Consider the following 17876-nt stretch of genomic DNA (forward strand, 5'->3'; position numbering starts at 1 on the left):
CGAAGAAATGCAAAAGGAGAGCATTGAAAGGTTCCAAAAGAGCGACATGTGACAAAAGTAAGAAGCAAAAGAAATATTCGTCTTTTCTATTTTGCCCTCGTCAGATGTAATATTCGAGGTTATACGAGTTACGAGGAAGACAGGATAAAGTTACCCATCTCCTCGGAGATTTTATGTCACGAGCTCAGATGCTCCATCACAAGGAGAACCGTATAACAGAAAAATATAGAAAACACATACCGGGAAATACGTAGTACACAATGGCAACTTTGATACAATGTACAAAATAATGTGTAAAAATCGTAATAACATGTAAAATGTTTACAGACAGCATGTAGGATGGGGTGAGCTTTTTATGATAGTTTACTTAATAATTTTTATTTCAAATTTATGTCAGTACAAATAGCAAAAACACGAAAGTGATTTATATACATTTTATCTTTTTCTAAATCTAATATTTTCTAAACCAACTATATTTACGAAATATACTATATATTGTAAATGTAATTTTTACTCTAAATATGATTTCGTAAAATTATATAGACATACATACATATAGACGTACATAAATAGTAGAGATATACTGTATAGATTGTATATATATATAGAAGACAATAAAATAGCCACGTATCAATTTCGTTTGGCGGTTTGTCCGTAATTCCATGCCGGATAATCGAAGAACTCGTAACTCGCCACAGACGAGTCATATCTTTCGGCCATTTCGTTCGGATTGACTGCCAGGGTTTCCTACGATCCTTCGCGTACCACTCAATTTCCCGTATGCCGAAGACTCGCCGGTTGCCCATTTACGATGCTCGTACACGCGTTCGTATACATTATAATGGAGCATCGCATATTCGAATATCGCCGCGTATTCCAGACTTTGCCTAACGGAGAACGATGCACCTTGATGATGAGCGAGAATAGTGGAGACGTATAATAACGAGAAGTTGGATTAACGTTTCGCGGCATTCGTCGTAAAATGAAATACGAAGACCGATGTGAAAGCTGCTCGTAATAAACGCGAATATTTATCGATATATATATATATATATATATATATATATATATATATATATATAATTCGTGGATATATTTTTTCATGAGATGGAAGCTAATGGAAATTATTTTTTTTTTTTTACATTTATCTCGTTGCTTGCGTATTCTAATTGCTATTTGTCGCTGTTTGTCGCATTAACTTCCCGTTATTAGTGTTAAGTCTCTCGCGTTTGTCACGGACTTACGGATTTATAGTTCCGCACGGCTGCGGATAATGTGAACATTGTAAGTTTTTAAGTATCGCAATAAGCTCGGCAATGTCCGCAAAACAGTGATAAATCACCGTAAAAGTTTGTTTCGGAATCATACACGTAAAATTCTGATTTATGATAAGAGTAGTAGTTTTCAATGTACATATGCGTAATTGAAAGAATACAATTCGCGCTTTTGTTACTCCTCTAAATTGACAGTCGCCGTCAATCGTGGAGCAATCGTGCGCGTAAATTGTGTTGGCGCAAATTCGCCAAAGTCAGTAAGCGCGCTCTGACAAAAACGCTTTATCGTTTACCATCGCATAAAATAAAGTGGTTGCAAAGCAAGCGCCACGTCGGACGACGATGAGAAAAAGAAAAAGAGCGTCGCTGATTCGTAAATGCGCGCTATGTCGGGATTTTATGTAGTCTTAAATGCGCGGAAACGACGCCGCGGTAAAAGCACGCGATCGTTCCACTTTCGAGGAGGGACGATTATCAGAACCGAATCGCGGCTGTATTATCGGGAAACAATAGCCGTTCGCGTGGGTAATAGCGTGCTTTCGGAAGCCCTTGCACGTACGTAACACCGCGCGCGATGCAACACCTTATCCTTAGATGTGAGTACATCCTGTTGTTACTTAATGTAAAGGCGAGAACAACAGAGAGTCTATACTTATTGTTCATTAATTACTAAATCATGAAATTGTAATATGCAAGGAGAAATGTTCTTAAACGACAATTTGGTCATGATCTAATTAAATTTCTTCGGAAAACTGACTTTACAATGCAAAAATATCTATACTAACAATATATTTATCGTATATTTATATTTATCTTTGCTTCGAGTATGAATTAATAGGATTATTTTTAACATAGCATATATTTCTATCTCTCTTTATGTTATAATAATATCTAGGAAACTCATTCTTTACAAATATATATGAAATACGTAAATACAATCAATTTTGTAATAGTGAGCAGAAGCTTTTACGCGAAATACAATCGCGAAGGCTTTCGCCATTACGAGACGAATTGTGTGTATGTAATTCCATATCTTGAATACAAAACGTAGTCTTGCCGGTCCGTCGCCTATAGTTCGCTCGATCCGGCGCATCCGTTCAGAAACGATGAGACCGCGGCTATCGCTGTCGCCTGTAAATTTGCAGCAATTGTTTAATTGCTTTCTCCGGCCTGGCGCATCGCGTCGTATAATTTAAGCCTTAGCTGTCGCGGATAAGCGAAACGTTACGCGAAGCTCGGCTTGAGTCCCGAAATCCCCGGCGGATCGTACGGGTAGTAGGGCGAGGCAGAACGGCGCCGGACCACACTAGAGAGATATTAACATACGTAGATCGTCCTATACGAGTTAGCGGGAATGAGCACAAGTCAGCTCCACATGTACACCCACACAACCCACACATGTTCGCCGATACTCACCGTATGCCGTCTACGTGCGGTGGAAATTTAACGGAGATATCCTCCGCTGGGCGCAAGAAGCGTCCTTAATTAACAGATAACGGTCAGTAGGATATTAGTTTATCCACGAGTGCGCCCTGACGTTGAAGGCGCGATATATCACCTTTTTGCCTCTCATACAGCGATTGTTCCCGGTGTTCGTTGGCGACACGGGAAATTAAAGTTCATTTCCGAAGGTGTACTGAAGATTTCGAGAGTGACATTATGATACTGCAGAAAATAATGACTTGTTAATTTGTATTTTCGTATCAACTGTATAATTTTTCCTTAAACGAATTAGCTTTTATTGTATATTTTTAGTTCAATCGCGATGATATTATTATTTCATAACGTTGAGCTATTTTTAAACAATATATGTAACACGATATTAAAACGATATTAAAAAATACATTAAATGTTTTTCGTGAGTTTAATGTATAAAATTAACATGCGACTCTTCACTGAATCCATTTCACTATTTTAAATCCGCTTGATGCAAAAAAGCTCATTCTCGCGAGATAACACAGAAGTTTTAATAAAAGCATTTGCAACTCTGCAAAGCGTTAGCTTTTGTTTTTAAGATTTTTCGCGTACCTCTCTTTATACATTTAAAAGAAAAATTTGTTTTAATTGTAAATTAGATTGGATTGTGCATAATTAAAGTAATAGGTGACAAGCTGAACTTAAATAAACCAAATTCAAATCGAAATTATCTGTGTATGTATATAAATCGACATTTTACAGTTTTAACACCTCTGAGCTCACCGTGTTAGAAGGTACCTTGATGCATATCTGCTTAACTTTTCCGCTTTCTAGCCTAACTTTATTGGCACCGACCCCCATAACTCTGTCCCGACTCTCTAGTCAATTTCGTTAGAGGCGGGATGCATGAACGTGAGAGTGTACGACCACATTTGCATGGTATATAACTCACACGCGTAAAAGCAGACTCCGATCAAGCACGGATAATAATTTTCTGAATCTCGTGAAAACTAATTCTTCTCGTATTTAAAACATGTAATTTTAAATATGACGATTTCGATTAATGATTCTAATGTCTTTAAATGTTACCTTTTAAATAGCCACGTAAAACAGATATTAATCAGAAACACACAGGGAAATAATGGCTTGTGACATTAATAGCGAAAGTAGAATCTGTATTGATTTACCATTTGTAAGAATATTTTCCACTCACGGGTGCCGAATCTCGCTTAAACCAAGTCTATGAAAAAGCCAACTGAGGAGGGTCAGACGCGAGTGATCAGCTTGACAGCGTTCACTTCCGAATGTACGCAGGAGTTTAATATTATTAGCGTTAGTACTCGCCAGAGTCATCCTGTCCCTGAAAGGGACGACTGAAAGAACAGAGAGGAATACGTGCATGCGGTCTGGCTACATGCCGTATAAGTAGATTAGTCCTGGTGCACTGGAATGGAAATGGCGCGAATGGAAAGGTAAGAAAAGAGCGAGAAAAAACAACACTACCATCCTTTGCCGGCACGAGACGCCGCGGAAAATAATTAACGATCGCGTTGAGAGACGAGTTTTCTATAATTAATTAGTATCCTTTATGCAGTTGCACCTATTTCTGACGTAAAAACTTTTGACGAGTATAAATAGTAATGATAAATGTGAATTATAACAATCACTTCCATGAAACTTGGTAATTGGTCGCGAGTAACAATGTTTTCAAAGGTAAACGCGATAACTTTCACAGCGCGATCCTTAACGAAGATCCTTAACGAAGAAGAACACCGTCTCGAAAATTGTGATTAATAAAGTCATTAGTCGAGTGGGGAAAAAATTTCCCGTTAACATTATAAGCTGTAATTTACGATTGATCGAAATGGATGTATCGACCCTGCTGGCATATAAATCACGATGTTGCGTAACGGGTCTTCTAACGAATAGCGCAAGAATTTATGGAAAAATTTACAGTCAAAATTTTCTGTTAAAACGTATATTATCTTTTGTATGTTTCACACAAAGATTTCAGTGCGCTTTTAATTTTATTACGTGATAAATTTCTGCGATGACATGATGTAGGATATATCGAGAGAATATTCCACTCGCAGAATATACATTCTTGGCAAGTCTTCAAATTTCAAAGAACGCGTATATAGGGACATAAATCTCACCGCAGGAGAGAGATTTCTCGTTTCTTACGTTGAATCGAATACGTTTTGTTCTCTAAAGATGAATTCGGGATTGAAGAAACTGCATAAAGAGAACTACATTTTCAACTACTTGAATAGAAATCAAAATGAAGACATTGAAGACATAGTTAATGCAGACCTGGTTAAAGATGGACTGCGAGTCATCGTTTGGTGGAGTCAAAACAAAAGCAAGTTATGTCGGAAATTAGAGAGTCAGTGATTCCGCGTTGCTTTAGTTTACTTGGCGAAAGAATATTCTTCTTAAGCGGAAGACCGTTTGGTTTCTTCATCCTACTCGCATAACTGAACGCGCGTTCATTTATTTCCGAAGGATCATCAAAAGTTAACGCACACATTTACCGCCGCCCGTTACAACTTTCAAACTGAATCTTTCGTAACTAAATGGATGCACTTTAACGAAACTCGCCGTACAACTAGTACGTTTTCTTTCGCCAATCGATATAACGATCGCCGCACCAGAGACCTGACTGCACGTAATATTTTCCTTCGAAATATATTCTATACTCGGACATACATTCGTTCGAACGTCAAAATGTTTATCTCATAGTGTATCGACATAATGCAATTTTCTTCTCTTTATTTTTGCTCTCGAATAGCTATCTGTGAGAAACTATTTCGTAATAATTTTATTTTAGCCAAAATAATGACATCATTACGCATTATGCATGCACATTTTGCTTTTATATATGTATATAATTATATATAATTTATCATTTTATAAAGTAGAATAATGCTTATAACTTCCATGTAATTACTTATTATTTATCCTGACTAAAAGTTTATAATGGTTCCTTGTCGAGTGATACTCCAAATACTTTAATGACTAAGGTACTTAGGACGCGAGACAGCTTCTCTACACTGATATCGATTGCTTTAACGAAAAACAGTACGAAGGTATTTACCGAAGGGTTGTCCCTCGAGAAATTTCGGAAAGGGATTTTTATCCGGGGGCCGTTATCGTTTTTGCGACGAGCGAAGTTACCGATCTGATAACAAATGGAGGAGAATCCGATCCTTTTTCCGGGTTGTCACACCGCGCGTACGTACACACCAACGCGTGTAGGTGCACGTGTATGGATCACGAACGGGATATAGATCGGAAGCAAGGACCCGAAGTCCTTGGCACCGCAGTGGAATTCGATTAAACTGGCTGCAGAGGCGTTCGAGTTTCTTAGTCGAATTGGAAGATTCCACGAGCTCCTCGGACGACAAAGCGTCGCGGGAAACTCGTGGAAAACGCTCGTTCGTTCTTTCGCCTAAGCCGTCGCCGCAGCGTTCCATGACCTCCTCGGTTCTTAGCCGGGTGGCTAACTCGTTGGCCAATTAGAAAAAACTTTGACCGGAACGGGATTACTTTGATCCCGGGAACTTCGGCCGGCGCTGCGACACGATTGTGTTATACCTCGGCGTCGCGCTAGGACTATAAACTTCACCCTGTCGGATTTTAAGAGATATGTAATGTCACTCGCGCGCTATCAGCACTTAAAAACGATTGCTCTCGAAGTTTACGTCGTGAATCACGTTCTATCTAATCGCGGCAATTATCTTTTATATTTTGAGAAAAATCGCGCAAATTTGTAGATCTGGATGCTAGATTATCCGCAAACAGTGACCCGTATTCGCCAAACAAGACCGTGGATGCGAATACGCTTATGGTTCATTGAAACATTGAAATGTACGAAGAAATGTACGCGGTTGAAATCGCGTGCAAAGCCGCGGCTAGCTATGAAAAAGGTTTACGACAGTTGAAATTCCGCGACCATCGCGTATATATATATAGCGTCTACGTTACGCCCGGATAGTGGAGTGGCTAAAATATAGTAGATACCGGGCGCATTGTGCCACCAGTCTTTCGCGCCCGCGATCCTTGCCCATTTATTTGATATACGCGGCGGAACAAAAGGTGGGGTAATGATCTGCTAGTGCTTCATACTGCCATGAGCAAAAGGAAAACGAATGCGAAATTCGCGGCGGAGATTTACGCCTATTTTCGCGACCGGCCAGATATTTTTTATAAAGCGCGTTTGGTACAGTGGATAGGCGGCTTCCGTTATACCGATAGAAATCCGCTCTTTCTCTGAGTATTTATAGCGCATGGTCGTCTTTAATTAAATTGATAAATTACTCGCAACGAGAAAGATGAGGCTCGTGTATATTAATCCTATATGATGCAACCGATACTGAGATATACGGTATGTGCGCAACGAAGCGACGTTTATTAAAAACAGCGAATATCCTCCAGTCTCGTATTGATATATAACTTTTTCCTCTATTCGTGCTATTAATACAGATTGTAAAGCTATCTTGCAAAAGAGATGTACACTATTCATTGCACTTTAAATTTAATTTAACATAATTTTTTAATTTTTTATTACTGTAATAATGACTTTAGATATTAATGATTACATTTATGTACTCAATTTGTAATTTAATATCGATATTAATTTAATGTCGATAAAACAAACTTATATATTCGATGTATAATTCATTTAAAACATATTTGTAATAATTTGATCGTATATTGCAATTAGTAATTATGAAATTTATATATAACTGTCTTTTTACCGCGATAAAATCTTCCTTGATTAAAATCGGATTTTGCATGATGTATTGTGTTTCTCCTTGGCCAACAGTCATTATTCACCTTGTCTCGTTCAGATAGATCTCTTCCGGACTTGAGCTGATCAATAGCTGTCTGCACTGAATGATTTAGATCAGGCTTCATTATTACATATCTCGCGAAACTGCGCTGTTATCGATATGTGTCTGTACCAGACCGCATACGAGTGATCGCTTTCGTGCATCTGCCGCGGCACGAAGGAAACGAAGTTTAATCCTTCGGCAAGAGTTTCCACGTATATACACACAAACAGCAGCCGGCAGGAAAGGCTCGATTAATCATATAAGCAACTTTTGCCGCAGTTCTCGAACGAGATGGCGTGTTCAGGGGGGGGGGGAGGAGTGCGATGTGATGCGATGGCGAAAGCTGCCGCGTGCACAACGAGTGGATGCCGAGGGGTCAAAGGGGGGTAGAGCGGAAAACGGTGGCTGCGAAACGGGTGCTCCGTTCGAAATTGTCACGATGATAAATCGCGTCGGTATCGTATATCTTGGTGGCGCATCTCCAAGCACTTGCACGCGGCCGAAACTATATTTTTCCCGGATACGGATACGCGCGAAAACGGGGCGAAGGGGGGGGGGGCTACGTGTGGAAAGTGGAGCGTGAGGGCCCGGGGGCAGAGGGAAGGGGGATGGGGCCCCGGTTACGAGCCATAGATATGTGTGCATTTGTAGATTTCAACGCGTACTCATCGAGAGAACGCATGCCGCAACTTTGTCATGCACGCTCGGGGAACAATACCCGGCGCTTACACCGCGGGAAAAAGCACAGATCCACGATCAAGCACCCGAGAGCAAAACTCAAGAGCGAATGTTGAAATATATCTTCATCCGGGAATACAAAGCGTTTTTTATTGGGCTTGAGATTTACATTGTGCAAATTTGTAAAGTATTATCCTCAAAGTACGATTAAAGCTGAGATTTATATAATAGTCGGAATTGATGGGGCGTTAAATATTGATACTGAATAGTTAATAGTCGGAATTGATGGGGCGTTAAATATTGATACTGAATAGTTAGAGAAACGATATTATTCATAAGAAATACCGTATTTTATGTATGCATTTTATTTTATAAATATTTGTTTAAAGTATACTAGTAAATTATTTAAATTCGGTCATGCAACTAATACTGTAAGAAAGATAAAATGATTGATGATAGATGCAGAGAGCGCAATAAATTGTCACGAATAAAAAATTATGCATATTATCTTTACATGGATGACAGCAAACGACTTCAGTCGGTATAGGAAAGCAATTGAGATAAGAGGAAAAAATGCCAAAAGAATGACAACGCAGAAACGGGTTCAACGAAATATGTTATTTTATTTATTCGCTTACATTATAGCTCTGTTCAGAATCTGAATTCAAAAGATTGGTTCCTTCAAAAGAAGAAACACGGGATAACCATTCTCCTTCTGTATTGCCACGACTCGAGGCAGCCTTTATATTTTTCTTTCCTTACTTTCGTTGTATAAGACATCGTAAAACATCGCGTTTCTTGGCAACGCAATCTCGCGACGGAGATAATAATTATCAATACTCCAGACTTCTCTCCGAAACGTATTATATGGACGTCTTACTGGCGTGCCGAAAAGAAAGATCTGCATAAAATAAGAAACTGCGAGGAACATAAAGCAGCGTTAAAAATCTCTTCTATAGCGAACTTCTAAGGATCTTTAAGAGGGAATCTGTATTTTTCTTTGTAATGGCGTTGTTTCAAAAAGTTTAAATGTATCTTGATTCTACGATGAAAAATATCTCCCATTGAGGTGTCTTACGCAATACTTGCGATAGTTTGATCAAGCATAATATTATATTATTTAAAACTTTGACAACATTTTTTTTCAATAAATTTTAATTTACAGATTCGATTATAACACACCTCGCTCACGAATAAACATCGCTTCGGTAAACACGTACGAGACGTTCTCTATCCTTTCGGTAGCTAGTTCGAAGTTCCACTCCGGCAAACAACGCGGCGTTACGTTTGCCGTAGTTGTTGGAGTGAAAAACAAATATTGCCTGGTGCTTGGACTAGCACGAGGCAGTGCTGCGACGTTTCGGACGGAGGCTGCTCGCTGCTGCGGAACGAACATGTCATTATCCTTAGTCGTTAAGCTCCATTAGAAACTAAATGCACCGCGTTCCGGCTGGCAAACATGGGGACCACTGTGAGAAACCTGACTGATTATGGAGACGTGGTAATTGTGCAGTCGATGGTATGTTCTCTGGAACAGAGAGAAAAAAGATAATCAGGCAACTCAAGAAACTCAAGAAAAAGACAATAAATGACCGATATTTTTAATGATGATGAAACAGATATTTATAATAAATATGACTAAATTAAAAATACGATCGATTTTAAATATTGTCTTGTAAAAGTTTCTTGGAAGAGGTTTTTAGAATTTTAAATTGGAACGGAGTGTGTGCATTGATCTGACGATAACAACAGTTCCAACAAATACTGATGTTTGAATACGACGCGATTACAACCGTAAATAGGAGGCATCAACGGCGTTTAATGTGTGTTTCTGCGAAACAGCGAGTATAACTTGAGTACATCCTGAGAAGCGCTTGTGGAGCTACAATATAGCGCGACATTTGCTACAGAATTCACGCTCGGTCTGACCTGAATATTAATGCTCGATGCATATATCTTTATCATACAGTCTTATCCAAGAATATATCTTCCAACTATAACAGCAAACCACAACCAAAGCCGCAAGCATAGCTGCTTCTACTTTACATATTTCAACAAATACTAGCGGAATATGTTTCCTCGATAAGCTTACAAATATTTACGAACAAATTAACATCGTACAATTTTTATGCAATACTCAGCACATAAATTATCAACAATTAATTTTTGTTAGTTAGTTATTTTACTGCGGAAACAAAGTTTCATATTTGGAGTAAATTATTAAACTGTAATTGTGGAAAATTTATGAGCACATAATAATGTCGGATTTAATAATTTGAATGAAAAGTGAAATAGTTTATTTAGCTTTATTTTCTATATCTTGGAATAAAATTTTATACAACAGTTTATGACTTTGTTACTCGGTATCATTATATATGCGTTAATCTTACATTAGTGCAACGCACGAATGACTTCGCTCGTTAGTTTGGAATTTGCAGCTAGTACCCCGCAAGAAACATTACTTAGAGTTGTTTGATCGGCAGGATGGTCAGATGATTAATTATACTATGAAACGCACAATCATCTAAAGCCACAGACAATTGACGGCCGTGATTGTGGATGGACTAAGATACATTCTGATGCGCAATTAATCGATATTCCGTCTAATTGATGCCTAATTCGATTAATAATTATGACGGTTCGTCGCGCACTCAATAGCCGTGCACATTTACAACAGAGATTAGCGAATTAATTATCATCAACGTTATTGCGTTTTGTTGCAAGATATTATAGCGGATGAAAAATTATTACTAATATCTATTCATTTTCCTCCCGTATAACAATATATACAGTTATTTTATTTTTCGCACCTCTGATTTAATTCGAATTTTTGCAAGGCGGGAAGTTTTTGGTAATATCAAAGGGCAAAGGCATACCTGGCGAGAGAAGCGTACAGTTCACAGCCGTTATATATTCTTTATACTTTGGCAACCCTTTCAAGTCGAGAATGATTGAACCCTGCATAATTCTTTTCACCTTATTAAATAAACATTTAATGAACATCAAATTAAATAGGCAGTGCGGGCTGTATCTCCACAAGAGATAGCGTTCCTTTAATTAAGTCTCGGCTAAAGAACATGTGCTTCACCTTGAAACGAAAACAGCGCGCGCGCGCTGCAGTGCTTGTAGATGGACGCGGAAAACGCGGTTGCAGGCTAATTTGCGGTGGTGCTAAACGAGGAGTTGCCGGAGCATCAAGAAACAGGGCTAGACAAAGGGTGAGGAAAGGAAGGGGAGGAAGCGAGGTAAACTCCAGACACACGGCGTGAACTCGTGCGAACTGCGGCCCGAGTAATTATCCTTGCAACGAGAAATGTTATTTACCTGTACCTATTTGCCTCTTCGGACATTTGATCTTCCCTATGGAGGCAACTTGGCCATTTAGTTTCGGCATGGACATTAAATTTTACTGTTTGTCTTAGCGACGTGCGAAAGATGCACGATTACAACTCACTCTCTCTCTCTCTCTCTCTCTCTCTCTCTCTCTCTCTCTCTCTCTCTCTCTCTCTCTCTCTCTCTCTCTCTCTCTCTCTCTCTCTCTCTCTCTCTCTCTCTCGCTCTCTCTCTCTCTATCGAAGCATTATTTCTACTTACGTGAAGCGTAATAACTGAGAACGGAGACAATTCGGATAGAAAACATTCCGAGCGGGAGGCAAATTGCAGATGGTAAGACCAGGGAGAGATGTGGAAAGGGAGAGGAAGAGAAAGAAAGGGATGGGACAGAGCTGACCCGGCCTTTGTGCCGTTGACATTCTGGTAACCGCTGATTCTCCTTCCATCGAAACCCTCTTTTACCGTTTGGTCGGTTTTATCAAACGGAACTAGCTATAATATTGCATGGCACAATTACATGCCACTTGCGGCTTTTTCTTTTTCGCTCCTTTATGCCAGCTCCAGTTACATGTTTCTTCTTCTATTTCGATTACTGTTCCCCCGGCTATGCGCCCAATCAGCACCTGAATTAAGTTAACTGCATCGACACCTTTTGAATGAACCTATTCACAACGGCAATCGCTTCAATGGAGATTACTTAAAAAAGAAGAAGAATAAAAGGAGGGACGTCATTCTGGAGAGGGAATACTTGACTCAGTTATGATGGAGATATCTGACGGAAGTGGCGAATTATAATTGGAAGATCATATGCAAGAGACGAGGTACAGTGATTGTTGAAAACGAGATGGGCAGTGTGAAATAGCTAAAGATCACAATAGCACGATTTGAGCCAAACATACTTAAAAATACAGTCGAATAAAAATATTATTTGTGTTCATGACAGCTTATAGCATAAAAAATAATTGGAAGTATGATAAAAAAAGTCACGCCGCAATAAACATTATAATTATATCACAAAATATATCTCAGTAGATAAAGTCAGCATCTGGTCAGACTGCGTAAATTTCTCGAATACAACCACTTCTGTTCATTTGAAAAAAAAAAAAAAAAGGTAATTATTTATCGTCCAGTGTTTCTCTTGTTTCATTTGTACGTGATGTAAAAAGAGACATGAGACAGAAAGGAGAGAAAAGAATCTTGTTCAAACCGAATGAATGCTGGATGAAGAAAAAGGAAAAGCATAAAATGCTGTTATTTACGCGAGTTGAGTTTATACACTTGAGAGAAATGTCCTTAACGGAGTTACTTTCTTTATCCTGAAATGATACGACGGCGAAAGTTGCAAGTTGCTCTCTACTTTGAACGTAATCGTAGACCGGAAAATGCTACGGTGTAGGAAAGTGTTCAGGAATCTCGGTTAAAGCAGTGTTAAGAACAGTTAAGAAGATAGCGCGAGCTAATAAGGCGGACGAGCGATAAGTGCATAGTAAAGGGTAGAAGGAGGGAGGGGGAGGGAAAAGAACAGGTACCTAGTCCCTGCGGCTAAGCACCCGATCGTCCACCGATGCGCTACATGAGCAAGTGTATAAAGGTCGTCCTTGCAGAACGCCGAGTGGCTTTCATAACTGCTGGACAAGTTCGTGGTAAAACCGGCGACGATAGATAACGATGAGTGAATAACACTCACAGCGGCAAAACGACGGGATAACTTCGGCTTGTCACATTATGAACGACTGAATCGTCGACCTCCCCTCTCTCTCCGCTCCCTGCCGGCGTCACTGTAATGGGGTCGTCATCCCCTTCGGCCTCCAAGTCCTCGCCAGCGACCTCGTGAAACATTGTGGGGAACCATGATCCCCGACTTATGCATCGCTCGTCGCCTCGATGGAGATACGCTAACGAGACATCGACGACATTTCCAAGCAGATGAAAATGCAAATGCCAGTGCAGCTGAGTCCTAGAAACTATGCGGTCTCTTCTCGCTCGGCGCGATATGAATTTCATTTCGATGGAGACGTGACAGAAATTAAAGTAACTGCGTAAGATAATTATTACGTCTTTCATGATCTCACGTTTTATATTCACGTAAATTAGATAATAATTGATAAAAATAGATGAGTAGAAGAGAGATTTTTTATTTGATAGAATTTTTAAAATTTTTAAATAGACATAGGTACATTTTCTGTCTTACTCTCTCTTTATCTCTCTTTGCGGTCTACTTTTACAAATTCTGTATTAATATGGTACTTGTTGTACTTGTAAAAAAAATTAATAGGCAGTTGGATTAAAGCAGCGCATTATTTAAAAAAAAAACACAATTCTGAACAGTCGATACTGCATGTATTTTAATTAATAATCTCCTTAATATTTTAATTAATACACATGTATTTTATATATGATTTACTAATATACATATAATTTTTTTAGTATATAATATACCAATGAATTTAAAACGGATTTTTATGTGTAAATAATAATCGAAATAATATTATTGCACATTCATGTTCTATGTATGTAAAATTTTTGTTTTATTTTTTATTGTTATTGGAACAAAAATTCTGCGAAAAATTTTACAAACAAGCGGCAAATACTTCAATTTAGAAAAGCCGCTTTGACAGTCGTGCAAATCTGCAGAAAATAAGTTTCAATAGTCTCCCTTAGTCTTGGAATTTTTCACAAGAGTTCTTTGAGCTTCTCCGTGCTTCATCTCTTAATGATCATCCGTCAAAGGAACCCTTCTAATGAAATATTTTGCTATTTTGTTGCAGACGGGATTTCGTATCGGCGGAAAAAAGCTTTTTGATGTGGGCGAAGTCATTGAAGGATTTAAGAAGACGAGTAAGGGTCTACACGAGTCTAATTCCGCCAGGGAGCGAGGAAAACCGGAGTCCGGCAGAGAGAGCCGAAGGGAAGAAAAAAGGCGGAAAATAGTGGAAACGGTCTGGCACATGTTACGAGCGTAAAAAAAAAGAAAGGGTAGAAAAGAGCGAGAGAGTAGGGAAGAAGGCCGTTACTCTCGCGATCGCCGTCGGTAGAAGCGATGATTGTGTCTTCATGTTATACCCGAAGGAACGGAGTAATACGTTCCGAGAAGAAGGAACGTGAAGTATAGGGTGCATAAATCAAGGCTCGCGCAGAAATGAAGATTCTGTCCGAGAAGAGGAATAACGGGCAGCGAGAGTGCAAAATTTTACGTGACATAAAGCCCCTCCGCTCAATGACGTGGAAAAAGTGCGTCTGATAAACAACGGCGGGCTGCTGTTCCTTGATTCTAAATTTCCATATCTTTATCTGTCGCCAACGGCGGTATACGTGTTAATCTCATATATGTCGAGCACCAATTAGAGCGGAGACGCGTGATCGCGCTTAATTAATTTCGCTGCCTCGCGAGTCGATTATGTCGGGTACCGTCGGCGTCGTACACTCGACCGTGACCCAGAATTCGCAAGAGATTAATTACTCACAAACAAATAAATACGCTACGTAAATAAATACGCTTCACTCTTTCTGTTCAATCACCGACACATCTTGATATCTTTTCTATTCGGATCCTCGAAATTAATATCGCTGTTGAATCTTCATCCCTCGGACAATCCACTCGCATATCGCTCCTTCGTTCCTACCAATACGCAGACTTGCTTTAATGAAATTCCTCTTTTGAGAATTCTTTGATTGAATCGCGTATAAATATTATGCGTGTAGAAATTACGCGAGGTGCGTATTCTTATAATTTTCTTCGAGCTATCATCGGGCGATCGCAATGATATGAAAATACCTGCTATTAGACGCGACGCGATAAAACGACGGTATATCGAGAGTTTCGTTCGATTGCGTAGATATTCAACGGCTGTGACGTATTGTTGTGCGCCCGCGCTCGGACGACAAAAAAGAAGGGAAAAAGAGGAACGTGCGGAAGAAACGAGCCGTAGCGAACAAAAACGGAGAGGAATAGCGGAGGCATGCCAGAGAAGATGATATCGAGGCGGAGAACTGATTGAAACGAGAGAGAAAAATGACAACTATCGAGGCCGTTAGTGAAATGAGTGCGGTACGTCGGGCGGTATGGTTCAGCGCCGTGTTATTTGCAGCGACTCCCTTGGCCTACACTCAAGTAACATGGACGCCGATCTACGTGGGAGGATACAGTGAGTACAATTGTTACTCTTTTACTATTTGTACAAATAAAGTGATGTTAACGAAATAGAAAAAAAGTTAAATTGTATTTATCATCAAATTGAGTTAATATTTTTTAGCTACTTTTGTAGAGCATTAAGTGTTTAAATATTTTTGGGGAAGCGCTTGGGTTATGATAAAATAATTCGAAGATAAAATATGAATATTATAATAAAATATAATGTTAATGTTAAATGTGTTAGAGTCAAAACGTAATAATGTGTCACTAATTCCTTGTACATGTGACTTATTAATGTCATTAATCATTCCGCATGATTTGCTCGCGGAACATGCGATATTTGCAGTTGTCACGTACACTAATCTTCATTTTCATATGATAATACATTATGATAAATTATGCTTCGGACCGCACTGCGCGTCTCTTCGTTACGAGCTGAAAAAACATGTCAAAACGAGCGCACACGCGTTTCCTCTTTTTTTACGCGACATATTTTCATTCGTCTGACGGGAAAGCGAAAAAGGAAGGAAAGAAGTGGCGCAGTAAACGATGAAATATCGCGCAGCATTATTTTTTCGCATTTCTCCGAATCTTTTTTAACGACTCGAACTTTGGCAATCAGGGTTATAGCGCCAACGACGAACGGCGAACGCGAAAGTGTGCTTCACGATAACCTGTACGAAAGATTGATAGTGTCAATTAACGAGCCACGACTGGCTGAAAGTTCGCAAACGAGTACAATTAATGACACATCAGCTTTCTGCACGGCAATTGACAAAAGAGATATCAAAGAGAAACGAAATCATCTAAAATTGGGTAGAATTTCTCAAACGCTTTTTTTAAAATAATGTTAACGGTATGAAATGTTAAAAGTTACAATAGTTAATTCTTTAAAATAATATGAAATAATAGATAATGATATCTACTTTAATTAACTAATATTGACTTTTTAAAGCTTTTATAAAAGCGCTCGATGATAATAAAATAAAAATTGGATAATTAGATAATTAGATAATTTTTAAAATCCTTAATACGATATTGCTTAATATAACTTCAAAGAGCTTTAAGGGAATATTTTAATTCAGATATAATGATATTGAAACAAATTAGACGTTGCCGCGCATGAGGATATGTTTCATTAATGCAATCGCAAATTATTTTAATGATATTCCTCTGGAAAAATGAGTTCAGAATTTAATCTATTGCCCGCGTAACGGGGAGCGTCAAACCGGGAATGATGATAAATGCATAAAATACTCGCTTAAGAGAAAAGCAATCTCACGAGTATTCAGATCTCAACGGACATTAAATTTTTATAACCTGGGACATTTATCCGTTAATGCCGTCACTCCGCCTGATGGACGTCGCAATAATCGAATTACAGGAACGGTCCGTCACATAATTTATTAGACTGGACGATTTTAATATATTTTATTGTTAATTATCACCGTCGAAAGTTTAAATCAATAGCCATTACCATTTATAACAGTTTCACTTTACGATCTCATAACTTTTGTGTATATTAATGAAATTGTATCGTACAGATATTGCGTTGATAAGTAGATTGTACGGACCATGAACTCACACATGTAATGCGATATCATGCGAGTGCATCGAATTACGATATTGCATGTCATGCTCTCCTAAATAATCGGATACAAAATACGGCATTTATTTAAATCTACTAACAAAATAATCTTTGTATTACAATATTTGAAGAATTTTACATTATATTATTACAAATATTATAATATTAAAGATCAAAATCATAAAATGTAATATGAAAATGGTCGTTTGGCTATATTGGGTTGTCAATAGACAGTATTTTATTCTACGTACTCCCGAGAGGAAATACGGAAGATCTGGGAATCGGTAACAATGTATCTATAGCAGGATCAAATTATCGCACACACAGAGAACGATATTGCAAGAGGGTTTAGCCGAAGTAGAGTTTTACCGAATGATCATTCGATCCACGTAGAACGGATTGAAAACCAATCACGCTTCGCTCCGTAGAAAGATATAGGGCCCCGCTACCAAGAAATCAATCTGAAACGTGCCCGAAGTAACTCAATTTTCCCCAGTTATGTCTAAGGTTACCGTTGCAGGCCGCTGATATAAGCTGATATGAGAAGGTGAGCGTCCTTGAGTTCGCAACTTCCGCGAAGTCTGATCGTAGTCTTAATCGCTAGAACTTCATCGTGA

At 38.8% G+C, this 17876-nt stretch overlaps 1 protein-coding gene across 6 annotated transcripts in view; it reads left to right on the forward strand.

Moving 5' to 3' along the window:
• The window catches only part of LOC139776976 (uncharacterized), a 219396-nt gene that overhangs the window by 30420 nt on the left and 171100 nt on the right, over positions 1–17876 (forward strand). For 2 of the 6 annotated variants that reach the window (XM_071714086.1, XM_071714088.1), the window contains 2 exons: positions 14308–14770; positions 15376–15684. In XM_071714086.1, coding sequence (XP_071570187.1) covers positions 15552–15684 — 133 coding nt within the window. In that variant the 5' untranslated portion in view covers positions 14308–14770; positions 15376–15551. Of the gene's footprint in view, positions 1–14307; positions 14771–15324; positions 15685–17876 lie in introns of those variants that run through there. The other 4 variants (XM_071714089.1, XM_071714090.1, XM_071714087.1 and 1 more) reach the window with 4 other exon arrangements.

This window comes from Temnothorax nylanderi, unplaced genomic scaffold (genome assembly GCF_030848795.1).
Source record: "Temnothorax nylanderi isolate EJ_2023f unplaced genomic scaffold, tnyl_v1.0 TNYL_tig0134_pilon, whole genome shotgun sequence".
Taxonomy (NCBI): Eukaryota; Metazoa; Arthropoda; class Insecta; order Hymenoptera; family Formicidae; genus Temnothorax; species Temnothorax nylanderi.